The sequence below is a fragment of the Triturus cristatus genome, chromosome 8 (assembly GCF_964204655.1).
Source record: "Triturus cristatus chromosome 8, aTriCri1.1, whole genome shotgun sequence".
NCBI lineage: Eukaryota > Metazoa > Chordata > Amphibia > Caudata > Salamandridae > Triturus > Triturus cristatus.
In genome coordinates, this window is record NC_140591.1 from 852,940,676 (window position 1) to 852,960,490 (window position 19,815).

Below are 19,815 nucleotides of genomic sequence, written 5' to 3' on the forward strand. Positions count from 1 at the left end.
TGGTGAAATCCTTCATTCAAATCCAACACCCTGACCTCATAATAGTGCACTGTGGTGGCAATGACCTAGGCACTTTGACTGGGGTAGGTCTGGAAATGCTTATGAAGGACACCTTTGCACAACTGTTTACACTTTTCCCTAAAACTGCCTTTGTGTTTTCCAACATATGCCAAAGGCAAAAATGGAACTGGTCCAATCATTTCTGTCCGCAGATTGACAAAGCAAGAAAGCACGTCAACAAATCTGTTTCTGCTTTCCTCCGTGACTATGGTATGGGTGCCATTTACCACAACAACTTGCGTTATGACATGCAAGACATTTATAGAGGAGATGGTGTGCACTTCAATGATGAAGGGAACAGAGTCTTCCTCTTGAACCTTAGACTCTGCATCGGTACTTACTTGTAGGTACCACTAAAAAAATGACTTCATAAACCCAACAGCTCTTTTTAGAGCTCCCTAATTTCTAAACTCTTAAATCTGCTTTTCATTTATTTATTTTTATTTTTTTTACCGTACGCTTACCGTAAGCTTACCGTACGCGTACCCCGTGATTTTTTTTAAAATCAATAAATGTTTTTTTTGTACTTTTCTGTCCTTCTTTGACCCCCTTACAATTGTTAGGGGGTCTGTAACTCTCCTCATTGCCCCCTTTCCTTGTTTTCACTCTTTTTTTTCAGAGTGAAATACACAAAATGGCGGCCGCCGCTTCCTGGTTTCGGCCGATTCGAATGTTTACTAAGATCTAAGAGCCAATCAGAATCGCGCTCGCGCACGCCACCGTACGCTTACCGTAAGCGTACGGTAAGCGTACCGTAAGCGGGCTCAGATATATATATTGATTTAAAGGCTATTTTCTCAGAATCTACTGAACAGATTTACACCAAACCTACAAAAGGCACTTCCTTGACCTAGGGACTACCTCTCTGCCAAATTTTGAGTAATTCTGTTCAGCCGTTCGGGCTGTAGCTCGTTCTAAAGGTCCTATGGAAAAATGCATGGGAAAAACGCGTTTTGGGACCCCCCTTTTATCTCAGCCCCCGCTTGACGGATCCCCCCGAGACTTTCAGGGTAGGAGCGGAGCGTAGCGCCCCACCTATTTTGAGAAATTCGCGAGGATTCATCGACCGGCGCCAAAGTTATTCAAAATAGAATGTTGAGGTTTTCCTATGGAAACAGGGTCCTAACTATAACTACCTACTGGCGACCGCCAGTAGGTAATATATATATATATATATATATATATATATATATATATATATATATATATATATATATATATATATACAAAAAAGAGCTGCTTTCCACCTAAACTTGAGAACTACCCAGAGTTCTCTGCTTCTTTTTTGCATAATTTATTCGTCACTCTATGCCTGAAAGGGTATTTCTTTGACTTATACTGGGTGCTCCCTTGTGTCTGGACAAAGCTATACCTCTCTGAAGAGCTCTAATTAGAGCGAAACACTGTGTCAGGGGTTGCTTTTACTCATTTCAGGTTGGCTTGATTGGTATTTTACCAACTCAAAGCTGTAATACTGTGCCTGGAGTGGTAATTGGCTTTTGTCATTTTACAGCTCGGCAAGGACAGCACTGTGCTAGTCCTATGCTTAAAGACTTTGCTGTACAAATGGCAAAAGACTTTGTCCTTTTCTATCTCGGCGTGGATGGCACTGTGCTAATCCTATGCTTAAAGATTTTGATAGAAAAACAGACATTTGAGGTGAGCAGATCTAGAGTGTCGCTGGTGTTGAGAGTGCTCCATACAGGAGCTGCTTTCCACCTAAACTTGAGAACTACCCAGAGTTCTCTGCTTCTTTTTTGCATAATTTATTCGTCACTCTATGCCTGAAAGGGTATTTCTTTTATTTATTTATTTATATATATATATATATATATATATATATATATATATATATATATATATATAAAAGTTCCACCCACGGGATGTTCTGACATTTGATTACTTCAGTTGTGCAGCAAGTGATTTCACAATCAACGCCATTCAATCAATCTCTTTGTTGCCATGTATTTATATGCAAACTTCCAAACTACTTCCTTCCTAATTGAGTGGGCATAGTCCGTCTGAGTTTCAGTTATGTCAAAACGTCAGTGCCTTGAATAACATCGCTTCTTCCTGACGCTTCAAAGCCTATTGCAGCTGTAATGTACATAAAACTATAACGGACGATTAACTTAATTTTAAAATCATATAATTAAGCATAAATAAGTGCAACAGTTAAAATTACATGCACAATTAATTATAAACTCAGAGGGATTGTTTTGAGAACGTACTTTATTTTCTTCAATCCAAACTGTTGATTTCGCAAAAGAGCAGTATATTTTTTAGAAAGGAGCCAGCCACCGTGGATGGATCGATGTATGAAAAAAATACATTGTATAAAAATTATTAATAATAATGTAATTGTTATTATGGGTGTTCTATATATTATATGTATAGATTTTTTTTATATATATATATTATTTATATATATAGAGCTACAACTTTCTGATTGCTGAGAATGCGAAGCTAATCAAGATTTTCTTCCTTTCTCAAAATTTAAAGCAAAATAGGATTTTTTTCCTTTCGTTCCTTATTTGTAGTTTGTTTCTTTTCACCCCGTTAATGATGTCCAAACGCATGTTTCTTCTTTCGCATTTCACTTCTTTTGGGATCATTTTTTGTCAAACATTTTTAAAATGTGTATGAAATGGGAATGTTGCTCGGTTGATAGATCAGCACTGCCGCCATTACCTTCAAATTTCTGGCCACTAGCGGGTGGGTGAGGACTGAAACTGCAGCATATCTGTAATCTGAAAGTTCAAGTTGATTCTGATCTTTCTCAGGACATGTGAGAATACGCTTTCTTCTACCTGTTTTGGCTTAAGGAGATTTCTTTGGAACTTTTGTCTTACTTTCCAATGAAAACACATCCGTTAGTGTTTCATAGTGCTTTTATGAGCCCTCTAGATTACTGCAATGCATTGCTCCTGGGGTAGGGTGACCACCTGGCATGAAAGCAAAGTCTGGACAGTGACAGTAAAAATTCAGGACAAAGAGTTAAAATTCAGGGCAAAAATTTAGGACAAATTGTCAATTTTACAGACACATCTGAGGATGGTGCACGATTTTCAAATAGACAGCTGCCAAATGTACAAGCCAAAATAGGTTTGGTATTTTAGTTACGTTACACATTAGAGTACTAAGGAAAGACTCGCCCATGGCTGGACGTATTTTAAGACGAAAAAACTAGCAAACATACACACTCCATGCAGAATTTGACAGCTGACCTGAGGGGCAATTTTAACAATTCTACCCTGTACCATGATTGATAGTGCCAGAAGCAGCGCTGTGCTGCAGACTTATAGTTCACAGGCAATAGTACTACAAGAGAGTGTGAAAAGAGGAAAGAGGGCTACATACAGAGATGAAGAGACAAAGTTGCAACAGTGAGAGAAGAGGAAAGCAAGCGGAGAAAGAACAGGTGGCGAAGAATGAGAAAAGAGGATCACAGAAGAATATGGGCTGGGAAGGAGAAAAGCAGATACAAAAAGATTCTGAAGATGACCGAGAGAAGTTTGAAAAGAGAAAAAAGGTAGGGGGCATATAAAAGGCGAGGTGGGGGAACCAGGAGCAAGCATGTGCGGAGTGAGAAAGGCAGAGACGAATGGCAGGGTAGGAGAGAGGCAGGATAGAGAAAAGGGAAGTGAGCGAGGAAGAGGTTTTATAGGGAGTGGACAGATTATGTGAGTTCACTGTGTAACTTGCATGTTAGAGCTTTCAATATCAATTCCAATGCTCAGTTTCTTTGAAAATATGGTGCTTTCTGCTCTTTCCCTTTCACTTGCTGTGCCTTGTTCGCGTGAAGTGTTAGTAAATTTGCCCCTCAATAATAGAGGCAGGTTTACAGACATAAATTTTGTCTTGGACGATGTACAGTACTCTTTTGACTTTTGGCTAGGGCCGTGCAAATGAAATAACGTATACAGACCGGAAATCTCTGTTTTTTAAGAAAAGTCTGTTTTTCAAAGAATGAGGGGGGAAGTCCATCCAAGTCTCCAGCATGAGGCATTTGTCTGGCAGGTTAGAGTGTGGTATTGCTAAGTTCTGGGACTAGTGTGCATTGGTCATTTTATGTTGGGTATTTATAATCATGCAATTCGTTCACCATTAACTGGAAATGTTGAATAACCTTTTGGCAGAAACAGAAATTAAAATAAAATGAAATCCCTCCGTTCTTTGGCTATGCCTTCCTAACAGTCCATCCAACAATCTGCTCCTGAAGTGCTTTTGCCTCCGGGCCTGGGGCACTGCACCGGCTGCAGGGGAGAGCCTGGAGGTGGGTGAGCCAACAAATTAACAGAGTGAGCCAACCCCAGAGCTGATTCAAGGATTTGGCTTGTCTCGTGGAGCCTGCGCACAAACCAAGCCCTAGAAATGTTTGCCAGTTATTAATGAAAAGGCCTGGCTGAAACATGTAGACCCCCCACCGGATGCAGGAGTTCCTAATCATTACTCAACCTACATCCATCGCCTTGCTTTTACCGCCACCAGAGGCCCAGATATCCAAGGTAACCCCCGTGGGTACTGGGACAACTGGATAGCTTTTAAACTTTCACTTGCACTCCACCATCACTGCACACTCAGTAAAATACCTGCTCCGCTGTAATACAAGCGTAGAAGCACACCCGGGACACAATCGGTGTCACTGGGTGGGCCCGATGATGAAGCATGCCACCAACTAGGTTGGTGGGTGAGGGCTTCATTAGGAAACCAAACAGTTTCCCTTTCCATACAGTTCTGAGGCCTGTATCGCGCATAAATAGGCTAGTCTTCTTTTGATTATATATAATGCTTTGTTTATACCTCTGTGATGAAGGTAGAGTGAAGGTGGCCAGCGACAAATAAACGTGTTTGTGCCTGTGTGTAGGTCTAGATAGAACCTGATAGCTAAACGGACAGACAGGCACACAGACAGACTGACAGAGACTAATGGAGAAACATGCATGCAAAAAAAGCCATATTTGATATGAGTGTATACACGTCTCTAAACCCACTGATGAGCTTGAGCACCTCAGATATCTCACAGCATTGAAAGTAAAGGTGATAGTGCACTGCTCATTGGTGTACGTATTACATGCACACACTTTGCAGAGTTACATTTTCTCAAGCTTCACAGTTGCAGATGGTGGAAGTATAAACAATTGTTGCCTTTAAAATTATAAAGCATTGTAAGATGCATTTAAATGTGTGTGATTGTAATGAAGACTGTCAGCTGCATGTTAAGTGCATTTTTATCATACTCGGAATGGTCTTACCAACTTAAATATTGTTGCAAATGCCGCATTGTGCTTACATCCCTGAAACAACATTCGACCCTGCACTTAGTTGCACTGAGCTCTATAGTTCTGCGAGGTGGCCTGCATAGAGGCTAGAGTGGGCCTGATGAAGCAGGGCACAAGGAAACAAATCTATTGCCTCAAGTGGAGCAGCAGAAGGGGTGAGCGCTGACTGAAGCCGCCATGGAATCCTTGAACATAAGGCACAATAAAAAATTAGCTAGCATTCGCGCAGAGAATTTTCAATTCTATTAAGGACACCGAGGCGAGGATTATGCGTCTTTCTTTTATTTGCTACTCACAGCAGCCAATGAAAAACGTTTTTATGCAAATAAAAACTAAATTTCCCATGATGCTCGCCAATACATCACATCCTGTATAGCCCTATAAGAGCCACTGTATCCTGTTTCTCCTCCTCTTTCTTTGCTCGAACCTTGTCGGTGAAAAAAACATTAACAATTTCAGTCCAAAATAAGGTACATGAGTCCCAACAATCATCCTCCAACGTGGAAGAACCATAACCAAACTGGAAAGTTTACGTCTTCTAAGCCAGAAGTACTTCTGCTCTGTATTCTTTTTCAGAGCCTGAAAGGAATGAGACAGGGAAAAACCCATAACTTCTGCTTATACAGAATAACAAATACATGTGGGTGGGTAATTATTACCAACATTGTAATAAAGCCAGGTGGGATAATCCTCGCCTCCGTGTCCTTAATAGAATTGAAAATTCTTGGCGCGAATGCTAGCTAATTTTTTATTCTATTACAGGACCGGCGGCTTTGGATTATGCTAGTTTAACGCTTATCAAACACAACTGCAGTCATATCACCACCGGTTTATAATAAACTGTTTAAATGGAGACTGAGAAAATCAAACAGTAGATCTTGAAATGTCCTGGACATTAGAAATCATCATACAATATTGAGAGCCATGGCACCACGAACAGACGGTGCCCCAAACATTTGGGTATGAATACCGTCTTCTGGCATAACTGCCTTCAACCACCTGGCTATCATAGCCGCAGACACATTTAAAAGGTTTCTGTAATATAATCAACAATTATATCAAACCTCAGGTCGTAAAGGCAGAGTACCTCCCTTGTAAGCCTTAAGGCATGGAACCACACATAAATTGCATTAGTTGGAAAGCTTAATATGTAACAGGTCTTGACAAGCTGTAGTCCTGACATTAATTGTAAATAAAACTTCCTGGAGTAGATACTGTACCTGTAAAGTCGAGGGCTTTTCACGTCGTAGGAACACCGACAGGTAGAAAGGCCTCGTAAGACAGCTTGACGATAATTGATTCCTTGTCAGCATATTATTATTTGGCCATTTATCAAATAAGGAAAACGAGAGAACATCCCACAGAGAGGAATATTCTGGTCTGGGGCTTTTCGCTACCCTATTACCTTTCAATAACTACCAGAATACCGGCGCAAGTCCACCAATTTGCCTCTATCTGAGAATGACCTGCAGAAACGGCCGAATGGCCGTTGTGAAGCGAACGCTACACAAATCCCTATGACATTATTTCTGATAAAACATTCACAATGTGGGGAAAGTCAGCCCACACAGAAATGACGCGTTGTGTACTTACCAACGAACCCGGCCTTCCCAATGTCGAAAAGTATCGTGTTTGAGTGGAAGGACCCAGGTTTGTTAAATGTACGCCATCAGCGTGTCCGAAAACCCGGCAAGTTCCCGTTGTTGCCGGAAAACCTTTATATCATAAAAGACAACTGTTTACCACCTGGGGATACTTTTTTACAGCATTGGAAGTTTTCGAACCCTGGCCCTGTGCCACCAAAAGTACAAGACTTACCTTTGAGCTATAGCTCCTTGGTATAGCAAAAGACAACTGCCCCAAATTACCAGCGGGCGCTTCTGCATGAGGACCCTGGAGTATTGTAAAGGGTCACGGAGCACTCTGAGCAAGTGGCGGCCCGTCTCAAGGTGTACTGGAAAACAAGATGAGAGTTGCTAAGATCGCTTCCTCTAATTGACGTGATATTTGCGTCCCCTTCTCCGAAAATTGGATTGAACGGAGGGAAGCATAGTTCAGTCCCACCGACAGTCGTGGGACAAGGCATACATCATTTTCCCAATGGATCCAGTCTCCAGCTCAAACGTCTGCAACTGACGAATCAGTCCTGCCGCTAAAAGATCTGTTGAACAAGAACCCTAAAAGGTTTAAAACCACTGAATGTCCTTCGGGTGAAGCTGCTACCCGTTGCCATCTTGGAGATACCAGAAGTACCAGTCCGCCACTGTGTTCTATTGTTATGGTGTATTCTGCAATGACCTAAATCTGATAACCTCGGCAGAATGCCAGAAGTCCTTCACTAACTCCACTAGTAAGATGACCTCTTACCCTCTAACTTGTTGATAGCTCTCACTGCCAAGATATTGCGCATGATGAGTAGGATGCGTCAAGAGACCTGTGTGGGGAAAAAAGACCCAAAATGATTGGAGGTGCAGGGAAGACTGTTTGATAGACTATTCTAATCGCACCAATACTCTGGCAATCGCCCAAAATGGAACCGTCTGCATGGATAACATGGGTATGGGCTCCTTTGGAGATCCCTTAATTTGGAGCGTGTAAGACCTAGCTGAGCTGTGTAGGAACGAGATAATCCTGGAAAGTTCTAATCCAAGAGACACAAATATATTGAATTTATAGCCGGAATAGGCCATTACATATTGTATCCCTGAAGGAAATCGGAATCTGACGTGGAGATCTGACGTCAGGAAAGTTCTGAGGCTAAGGCCTATGTCTGTACTAAGATATATATATATATATATATCTCTCTATATCGCTATATCGCTAAACACGATTTGGAGGATGTCCTGTTCCCTTGAGGGAACAATCTCCTATTTCATTAACTTGGTGAAGCACTAGAGCGCTGAAGGGAGCCCGGAAGAAAAAATCATTAAGTACCCCAACCATCTGTTCCGCCATCGGAATAGCAGCGTACGACGGGAAGGAAAATATGGCGAAAACTGGACCCCTCCTGAACGCTATATGCTAGAAATTTGTTGAATATGTTGGGAAAGGAATTGATGATTCTAGTAGGAATCCCTAAACAGTCCGTAAAGGACCGGCATCGTGAAAGACCCTCATAATTCCAGAGGGTGTGACCAAAAAGCTAAACATGCCCACATATTATAGAGACGTCCAGTTACAAATCTGTCCCCAAGGGGATTTGTCGCTAAGGGCCAGCGCAGCCATGACGTCAAAGTTGTCCATCCTTATGAAAGGATTTGCGTCTCTCGGAAGAGATGGTGCAGATGGCGTTATACAAATGCCTATCGCTGTTTGTGTCCGGCTATGACTAGGAGTTTGTCGTGGCATCCCTGCCAGGTCCGGGTAAACCCTTTCTGTGATTTTTTTTACGACTGGTAAGAAAAGGAGGCTCGTGTCTGTCAGGCGACTCCTGCACCGTAACTAGAATATCCGGCCGCAGCGCCCTAATTGTAATCTATTGTGCCCTTGTCGAAGCCCCGTCGAACGCGCACGGGTGCCCCAATATCCGTCCGGTTGAGTGAGGTAGGGAGAAAATCATGCCCATAGATTTTGTCACTTAATAATGATGATGGGCGTCAATCAAGGCTTGTTACACCGAGCTAGGGACTGTAATTTCTGAGGCCCTGTTGATCAACTCTAGGACTGGGAAAACCTGAGCGTCAACAAAGTTATTCTAGGAGACTTGTGCACTCCTTTAGAATAGATCACATCCTCCTTATATCTCACCCATGCAGTGCCTAAAGGTGTCTGTATTCAATGCTGTAGTGCAAAATGGTCCGCAACGTCCCTGGTGTTTTTACAACCAACGCCAAATATCTGAACGGCTTTAGTTATATCAGCACCACATGCTCCCGGCACTGGATGGTGCTGGGGATAGACATTGCCAGTGAAGAACTTAAAAAACTAAACACAGAAATCGCTGAATTAGAAAAACAAATCAAAGACAAAGATACTCCCACAGAGGCAAAGAAACTTTTAGAACAAATACAAAAAACCATCGAGGATTTCAACAAAATTGAATTAAACAAAAAAAAAACAAAGTTAAGAAAGATATAAAAGCCTTTTCTCAGGAGAGGGCATATCCGTACCTCTCCAAGGGCTATTATACCAACCGGCCCTACAGTGGTCCACACAACCAGAGGCCCTGGGGTAGATATAATAAAAGACAAAACATCGTAGGGTTCACCGACAGTTCGGCTGACTCCTCAGACAACTCTGATCAACACGAAAGCCCATGTCCATCACACAGGAATTTTTTAGGGAGAGGACGTGGCCAGCAAGAGCCTGAAGGGACAGGCAAAGGCAAACAACCACAGCGATGGCCCAACCCCCCAGGCGAACGGTTCACCCGCCGCCAACATTACCGTTGGTAGCAGAACCCGACCCTATTGAAAATGATCTGACATTAAACAAAGAAAAAGGTCTTCTACCCATCTTTAATCTAACACAACACACTTTGTCGGCTGATGAAGTTTCACTGCTCAATAAAGGCTGATCATTCGTGCCAACCATACGCCCAAACTTTGTGGACGCACAAACTGAACTTCTAAAGTTTTTTAGAAAAGTTCGCCTACATAGCTTCTTTATTTTAAACCCATCTCAACCAAAACACCCCCTTTAAACCACCATCTAAATTTTCCCCTACCGCAAGTATGATACCCCCGGAGATCCCAACATTCGAAAAACTTGTTCTGAAAGACCTTGCAGACCTTGAAACTAAACTATCTTTTGTACCTTACAACATTACCATTCAAGAAAAAAATGCCTTATCCACTCTAAAAAATAACCAGTCCCTCGTAATAAAACCGGCAGACAAAGGTGGAGGGATTGTCATTCAAGAAATAGACTCTTACAAAAAAGAAATCTTGTGGCAACTCAATCATACTGAACACTATTGCAAATTACCTCGCAACCCTACCAATGAGATCCAGAAATTAATCTCTCAAGTCACCTCAGAAGCCTTAGAAACAGGCTTTCTATCAAAAAAGGAACACAAATTCCTCAACACAAAGTCCCCACGCATACCAGTGATCTATTGTCTTCCTAAGATTCATAAGAACGCAGAGTCCCCACCCGGCCGTCCCATCGTCTCGGGCTGTGGTTCCATTTTGGAACCCCTTGGACATTATATAGATTACTTCATAAAACAGTTTGTCCCGGGTACTATCTGTTACATAAAAGACAGTATGGACATGATTAATCTCATTGAGGAGCTACCATTTGACCCCACATCCAGCACCATGTATACGCTGGATGTGGAATCGCTATATACTAATATTCCCCAGTATGAGTCCCTTCATGTCATCAAAAAAGTGCTGGAAACACGTCCACGCCCACACAATGTTCCTACCGTGTTTATTCTTCAGCTGCTCGAGATTTGCTTAACCAAAAACTTTTTTGGCTTTGAAGAACAGTTCTACGGCCAAGTACGTGGCACATCTATGGGAGCAATTTTCGCCCCTAATCTGGCCATACTCTATATGCACCACCTTGAGACATCATGTATCCTAGACACGTCTAACCCCTTCCACACAGGAATCACCTTGTGGAAACGGTACTTAGACGACATTTTTTTACTGTGGAGTGACTCCCTAGAGAGCCTTACACAATTCCATCATTGGCTAAATAATAACAGCGGAGGCCTGAACTACACACTCAGTACTAGTAAAGAATCACTTCCCTTCTTGGACTTAGTGATAAAAAACACAGAGGGCCGCTTGACCACGAGTCTCCATCGCAAACCCACTGAGCGGAACACCTTATTGAACTACAGCAGCCATCACCCTCGTGCACTCAAAGATTAACTCCCTTTCTCCCAGTTCCTGCGCTTAAGGCGGAATTGCTATTTTAAGGAAGACTATTTCAGTGAGGCCAAGACACTAAGCCATAAGCTTAGAGCCAGAGGTTATCCACGGAAATTAGTGCGCCATTCCCTCAAACGCGCCTGGTATTGCCCTAGGGAAACCCTCCTAGAACCTAAACCTAAGAAAATGCAGGAACGCTTAATTTGTGTCACCACTTTTTCACCAGCATCACATGCAATCAAAAAGAGTATAGTCAAGCACTGGCCTGTGTTAAATGCCGGCCAACTAAACCTTGAACGTCCACTGTTCGCCTTTAAACGGGCAAAAAACATTAAAGATCATCTAGTCCGGGCAGCCCTGCCAAAACCCTCACAAAAAACAACTATTAATGATGCATGGGGGTTACGACTCTTACAGGTCATGTGAAATGTGGTAGCTGCATATGTTGTGATTACACTGTTGAAGGCAAAACCTTTGAGCACGGAGCAATCAAATATGAGAGAAAATATTTTTCTAACTGTAATTCAACAAATGTTGTGTATGCAATTTTCTGTCCCTGCAAAATGATCTACGTAGGCCAGACAAGCCAGAAAATCAAGCTTAGGATCGGACAGCATTGCAGCAGAATCCGGTGTAAAACGGCTAATGCACCCCTAGTGGAGCACTTTACGGGCAATGGACATACTGAGAATGATCTCAAATGGACAATTATCACAGTGATCAAACCACCCCCAAGAGGGGTAGTCATTTCTCAAATACTCAACAAGGAAGAGCTCCACTGGATTCTGAAAACCAATAGCATCCACAGTGGCCTCAATTGCCTTGAAGACTGGACCTCCCTTTTATAAAGATGTCCCCGTTTTTCTAAAAAGATGTCTCTTTCAACATGTATTCAATTCACAAACACTGCCACTCTGTATGCACGTGCTTGTGTAATCGCACTATGAGTCACTTACTCTGCACCTTTCCTGGGCAACCCACGCCACCTTAAAATGACCGCCTCCTTTTCATCATTTTAGTCCTTCTTCACTTTCTGCCGATTGTGTGCCTTCCCACACCACCTTAAAATGTCCGCCTCCTTTCCATCATTTTAGTCCTTCTTCGCTTTCGGCCGATAGTGTGCTTTAACCAGTCCTTCCTCACTTTCTGACGATAGTATGCCTTAACTAGCTCTGCCTCGGCACACCGGCAGTCTCCATTGAAACTCCGAAGCAGATGCGGCGATACTGCCCACGCTCTCTGAAGTAAGTAGCACGGCTAGATCCCTTGGACACCACCTCTTTAACATGGCGGGTTCACGCCTAACCCATTCTTACCCCTCTCTGCTTCCAGGTAATGCGATCGTGCATTCTCCAACAGCTGGCACACAGCACCCAACAGGACTTTCTGCCATAAAGCAAACAGAATTGGTAATTAAATTATTCTATTTTACACTCAATTTCCGTGTCAACTCCACCCCTTCTGAAACTTAGACACCTTCACCTCTGCCTTTTGTTCATTTAGATCCCGCTGGTGTCAGCAACCCCCAAAGTCCAGATGTTGAGCGCTTCTGTGCCTATAATGAACCGTCGACTCTCTGCCACCTTAGGTAAAGTCCCGACTGCCTTCTGGGTTCACCCATAAAAATATTTCATTCACCTTCGCACCGCGCCGTTTTTTTGTTCCTCCTGAATCACTGGAAACACCTTGCTCATGATCAGGCACTGCGCCGGTTCGTCGTCCTTTAATATGCAGACTGGTTTTTATCACACTCACTTGTCTCTTCTCCGTTGAATCACTGCAATAATTCCCCATTTCATGACGAAGCTGTACTAGGCACCATAAATCAGCATCAATTCATCCAACTCCTTTTTAACGTCGTCACTGCGACACGAATTTCAATCCTCACTCAGCATAAACTAGAGAAATGTCACCACCTCTGCATGAAATTCAATCCACATTGTTCACGCAACTCCAAGCACTTAAGTCACAAACGTTATGCTGAAAACATGCCTAGTTTTGTGTCAAATGTGGTTAAAATTCTTCCTTTCCATTTTTTATCCCCCTTTTTCTCCCCTTGCTCCTTTTTTGTATGTAAAGAATTGTAAAAAAGGTGTGATATATTATTAAGACAGCAGTGCATTATTTGTTTGTCCTGAAGATGATGCCCTATATTTAATGTGGCATCGAAACGTCGCCGACACCCAAACACCCTATGCACTAGACTCAAGCTATAACACATTGTGCAATGGTGTTAAATGATTAATTTGTGTCAGTCTATACTGAGAACAACTGTACAGACCCATTTTGGCTTGCCTTTTGGCCAATTCTGTGTTCATTGTTCTGTCTTGTGTTCTGTTGGTCACGGCTGTGCCCACTTTTCATTTGAATGTTTTATTTGATACTACTTTTGAAAAATACTATGAAAATAAATTCTTGTCCGGCTGGACAAAAGACATACATTCTATTCTAAGTGTATGGTTATCTATCACACTGTATTCCTCCTGAATAGGGACCACTGTTCTCTATAACATGAAATTGCCCAAGGTCCCTGTCTTAATTCCTTTGGGTTCCCTTGTTCTGTAAAATAGTAGTGCAAAGCACAGCATAATGGAGGAGTAGAGGGGGAACCAACCCTGTGCACACGAAAATTGAAAAAAAATAATGCATCAGCTCCTCAGCAATGCTGTAGTCTAAATTATTCCAGCTCCAAGGGTGTCAGAGCCATATTGAAATACCAGGAGCGTGTGCGCACTCCAAGGGCCAGCCTATTGTTGCAGCCCGGTAGGCGTACAAGGAAAAAGTGCTCCATGTAAAATACGAGGCACTATGAACCTTGGAGCAAACAGGGGACGCGTGCGATGTGCGTAGGCCCAAAACGTCCAAATGTAGCCCAATTGGGCTACGCACATCGGAGTGTTATGGCTCCATAACCGCACTCGGCAACTAGGGAAAGCCTTTGGCGGGTAAGCGCGAGACCGCGCAGTGAACAGAAACAACCATATGGAAATGCCAGGAGTAATGTTAATTCAGAAACCACATTCATTGAAATACCAGGATTTAAACACATAACCTTATGAGCAGGAGACAGTTAAAATTACTACAGAAATCACATCCATTGAAATACCAGGATTTGAACACGTAACCTTTTGAGTAATAGTCACAGACCTTAACTATTGGGCCACAGTGACTCACTTGGAACGCTGCAAACGACAGCGCGGTATCTCCGCTCTTGTGGGAGCGTTTTGATTCTGTGCTCGGCCGGGCCAAGTCTTTTTTTATGATGATCGCGCGCATGCCCAATTAGTTATGCAGCAAGCAAGTATCCGCTCGTCATCTCCGCTCCGCGAGAGTGACCTTATTCTGCGCCCGGGTGGGCTAAACTTATTAGCGCTATTGCGCACACACAAGCAACAGTGCAGTATTTAATATTGACAAACATTAATCAGAGAAAATACCAATCCTAAAATTCAATATAAATTCAAATTTAAATATATAGTTACATTTAAATGTAATTTTTTAACTGTGAAAGCACAACAGGATTCGAACACTGAACCTTTGGAATAGGAGTTAGAGACCTTAACCATTAGGCCACAGTGACTCGTTGTAACCAATTAAGCGCGTTATTGAGGAAGCTCTCCTACAACAAGCACACCGGCTATGAGGGGAAGCCTGTAGCGTATATAAAACTGTCAATGTAACGCTGCTGAGAGCAGCGTGGTACTTTGAGGCCAGCGGGAAGAAAAATTAAGCCTGATTGGGCCGCCCGCGTTAATGAGATTCACTGCTCCCGGCGGGGAGCGCACCACATTTCTAAACCGCTCTCAGCATGAGCCTTTCAACACTGCCGGAGGCTCAGTAATCACAGCGCAATACAAGCACTAGTGTCGGAGCACTCCGCAACCCAGTGCAAAGCACGCGCGGCACACAGCGCGATAGCGTGCACATATATGTAAAACGGTAAAACTAAGCGCGATAAACGCGCAAGCACTACCTACAATAATGACTATAAACCAGTTAAACAGTCAATATTAGACAGTAATCATAGTATAATTCTTGAGCACTTCACTTTCTGCGTGAGCAGCAAAGAAAGAGGAGGAGAAACAGGATACAGTGGCTCTTATAGGGCTATACAGGATGTGATGTTTTGACGAGCATCATGGGAAATGTAGTTTTTATTTGCAAACAAAACGTTTTTCATTGGCTGCTGTGAGTAGCAAATAAAAGAAAGAGAAGCATAATCCGAAGCCTCCGGTCCTGTAATAGAATTGCATGCGCACCCCATCTTCCCCCTTCATGAAGATTGCTCTTACCGAGCTTCGGCCACGTTTCCTCTAGGGGCGGCACCCGGCTGATCACCTGAGATGGTGGATCGGGAAACTTTACCTCCCAGTCACCATAGCTGAGTTTAACATCGCAAAATGATGTGCACAGTTCAAAGCATGACAGGCATACCATTGCCTAAAAGCACCTCCTCAAATAAGCCATTGGCTGGGGGAGACCGACTGAAAGCCCCCTCTGTATATTCTGTGTTGTCTCCTGTGTGCAAGGTGTAGACTGACATGAGGTCTGGCAAAAACCAAGCTTGCAAGACAAACCAAAAATATAGTTGTAATTCTAAATGTGTCCATAGACCTGGGACCAGGTTTTTCAGAATGAATATGATTTAATGGATTTCTTTCTAGTAAATCTATCAAACTCAGGATTGATCTCACTTTCAGTCATTAGTCACAAGTGATTTGCATTCCATGTCACTAAGTGGAGGGCCACATGGTGGATAGATGCCTAGGTGACTCCCAGCTAAAATGTTATTCGGTATGTTTTTATAGCAGAATGTTCAGTGGAGTTCCTCCCTACTGGCATGGCCATTGCCTGGGTCCCAGCATAGTTAACCATCTGTTAGGGATGAGTTTTCTCTTTTTTTCACTTCACTTGCACTGCACATGTAACGGACCTTACTGATGTTTTGGAAACCTCAGCAAAAAGCCACTCGATTAATATCTTTATGCCACCATCTACAGTATAATCTAAGCTATATATAGTTTGTCAGAGTTTAACTAGAGTCGTTTGTTATCCTTACTGAATATCGAAGATGGTACCTTCGAGATTTCACTTTGAGTATTACATTTTATTCTTGCGTTTTGCATACAGAGGCTGCTATTATCTGTCTCTTATTAAAAACCTACTGTGGACATTACCAGAACTTATAATGGGCTGTGGGCAAGCCATTTGCTTACATTTAGTTGACCTTCATGTCCGTCTCATTTGTTGAATCTTATTCAGTGGCTATCCTCCTTCTTGTTTCAGCACCTTCCCAGGAGCACAGCTTCTTTAAATTACTTTTGATTGGATGATTGTGTCCTTCCACTGCTCACGTTGAAGGAACTACTTTCTTTCCCATTCAGCACTCCGTGGAAGTGCATGTTTTCTTGCTCTCTCCTTGTGTTGCTTCGTCCCCCATCATACACTGGCCTCGTATGATCTATCTCAACGTTGATTTCTCGCCTCCCTCCCCAACTCATTCGTTCTTGCTTCCCCCACCTACCATGCTTTTTTTTGTTTCTATTGTCACAGTTTTTGCAGTCTTTATGAAAATACTTTTCTTTTTGTTTTTATTTTGTGAGGGGCTGACAGCTGTAGTGGGCTGCCCATTCTTCAGAATGCAGTTTATTGTACATTTAAAGTATTTTTTGTTTTTATCGCATCAAGATTAGCAGCTGCCTTCTGGGAACAGTAAATTAAAAAACACAAAATGACAGTCTTTTCTTGACACATGCATGCGCATGTTTGGTAACTCATGCACACATATTTATCATCATGCTGGGCTGCTTTTCACGTAATCACTTTTTTTTTATGCTTCACAGTAACGGCTAACAATTTTTTTTTCTCTTTTTGCCAATTCTGAATAGCATTGGCAAAAAGCACTGGAAAAGCCTATAGGTCCAAAGGCTTTGCCAATGCTTGTTCTAATCGTTACTGAATTAAAAATGCTGTTATGTTTGTGTGACCGAATACCCATTTATTGTAATAGGATTTATTTTGATTTTGTTTTATAGAAAGATATTTCAGAATGGTATTCTCAAAACTGAAAAACTGCGGACTTCCCTCTAACATTAAGTAAGTGTTTTATCACGGCATTCGTTTCTTGGCATCCCTTTTACGGAAGGCCAATGTGAGACAGTACAAGGAAGGGCTACTATTTATGCAGGCACTAGGTTCACTAGAAGTTTGCTCCATTTTATAAAATCAGCATTTCATATTAGGAGGGGTTATGAACATTAAAAAATGCTATTCTGTGTGAATCGGTTACTAGCAGCGCTTTTTAATCTCATGAAATGTTATGAATTGTACTGAATACTCTTGATTTTATCTGGATCAGTGATGTGTTTTTATTTACCTTATTTTATTATAAATATGTGCTCTGGCTTTTGTTGTTTTATGGCCTGTGACCTAATAAAGTTAAACTTGCCTTGAAATCCTCACTACATCTGCTGCTGGGTCTCTCAGCATGCTTGAATCTTTTCCTACCATATCAGTTATGTGGTTGCTCTATTGCCTAATGACTGATGCAGTTGACTCACAGACGGGTTCTCCGTTGTGCCATTGAGTAATTTGGACTTCCCTTAAGGCCATATCATTGGCACGTAAGGTGACCTCCTTGGCAATTTATAAAACTCCATAAAATAATGAAATACAGAAATTAGTTCTGCATACATTAATGAGACAAAACAACTTTAAAGGAATGTCTTTACAGCCATATTTACAAAGCCTTCTCGTATATAGTTCTGTATAGATATACAGTATCTCTGAATGCCTGTTGGTCAGTTTACCTGAATGTGGGAAACGTGAAATGCTTTTCTGCCTTGTTCATTTATGAATTAACCTCCTCTTCATAGCTAGGATGGCACACTCGGATAAAGCTCCTTGAGCAACAAACTACAGCTACCTCTACTACTCTTTATGTGATACTGTGTTGAACAGTTTTCTGATCAGGGCTTGCCTCGGCACAGTTTGTCCACAGGCAGTGCTTTATAACCAAGTAGATTTCTTACAACTAGTTTTGTCCTATGCAGTAGGGGATTGCACATTATTGGCTAGTTGAGGATGACCAGCAGCCTTCATTAAGTACACTTGATGAAGTAGATATGCAAGAACTTCTACAACCCATCTTAGGATGTCCAGATTTCTCTTGTCCACCTACTGATGGATCAGAGATCAAGAACACCACATTACAGTGACTGTCTTGAGTTGTGTTGTTCCTTGTAAGCAGTCATACACTTTATAATGTAAAATTGAGTTTGGCTGCAAAAACTGAAAGTGAAACTGTTAGAATGTATAATCAATTATGCATGTTAGTCTTGAAAAAGTATTAAGCCTTACATAGTGTATGGTATACAGTTTTCTTTCTGCTAGAGAGATTAGATTACCACTGTATTATGGTGGGTTGAGAGCAGTTAATACCACATATTTATATGAGTAGGGTAATATATTCTAACATAATCCATTGGGCTGGTTTGAATAAGATTGACCTTTATCCTATTCTTGCACAAATGTGATTCCACATCCATTGGAAACAAAAGGATGCTCCATCTCTAGCAGAAAGCTCATAACTTCATAAAATATTTGCTTTGTAGACCATCTCAGAGGAAACAAAGTGAAAATCTCTATCCAAGCAATTAAAACATCCGAATAAAGATGATATATACCTCAAATTCTTTGCAGGCAGACCATTTTCTCTTGCATATATTCAAAATAATGACCTATGCTAAACTGCTTCCCTCTAGACATGGTTAATATATGTATTAACCAGATGTTACATCCGAAATTCGAAGCAGCAGGATGCAGTATGATTAGTAGTTAAGGCCTTAGTGAAGCCCGGCTGTTTTACAGCGTCAATAAAAGCAGTGCATCTTTACTTTAAAGTTGTATGCCTGATCTCACCTGATCAGATGGCTGATATGGCTTTCACTAGACTTACAGACCTTTCTTACTCATTTACTGCCTGTGGTGCCAACTGGCATATCTGTCTGTCTTGGCCACGTTTCTTTATGATGCCCCATCTATGGCTCAGGGTCTTCATTTGTTTTTTCATCGGTACTGCTCCAGGTGTTCTTTGGCCTCCCTCTCTTTTGTTTGCCTTCTCGGGTCCAGCGGAGAGTACAGACCTTTCTGCACATATGCTAATGCAATATTTCGTAATGAGCCATTGAAAATATTTAATTATGCTACATCAAGTCATTCAGTTCATCTGGCATGCGTAGTACAATGGACACTAACTAGATCATGAAATGTTCTCCTCTAGAGAGAACAAAGTCCAAACTCTCATTATGCAGTCTCATGTTTAAATTTGATACCAGAGGGAACGGACCCTGCCAGCCATGCACGGGGGCCCTTTGTCGGAGTCTTTTGGGAAGACTTGATTCTGGTGCAGGTTTGGCAGTCTGGGACAAAAGTGAGCGCTGAAATTTCAGGGTGAGGCACAGGAACCGGTGTGAGTGTAGCAGCCTGGTCATGGGGAACTGAGAAGCAGGTTAAGCCTGGGAAATCTGAGAGGAGAGGAACGACCCTTCACTGGAAATGTCCTTCCAAGATGGTACCAGCTGGCACGGGTATCTCCATGATCAAATGCACTGCACGGACACAGGGCTACCCGAGTGGAGGGCACTACC

The 19,815-nt window shown here is 42.2% G+C and overlaps 1 protein-coding gene across 7 annotated transcripts in view; it reads left to right on the top strand.

Moving 5' to 3' along the window:
* The window catches only part of ST3GAL6 (ST3 beta-galactoside alpha-2,3-sialyltransferase 6), a 722,381-nt gene that overhangs the window by 602,738 nt on the left and 99,828 nt on the right, over positions 1 to 19,815 (top strand). For all 7 annotated transcript variants that reach the window (XM_085622352.1, XM_085622351.1, XM_085622348.1 and 4 more), the window contains one exon: positions 17,203 to 17,263. In XM_085622352.1, the coding sequence (XP_085478478.1) occupies positions 17,203 to 17,263 (61 nt within the window). The remainder of the gene's footprint in view (positions 1 to 17,202; positions 17,264 to 19,815) is intronic.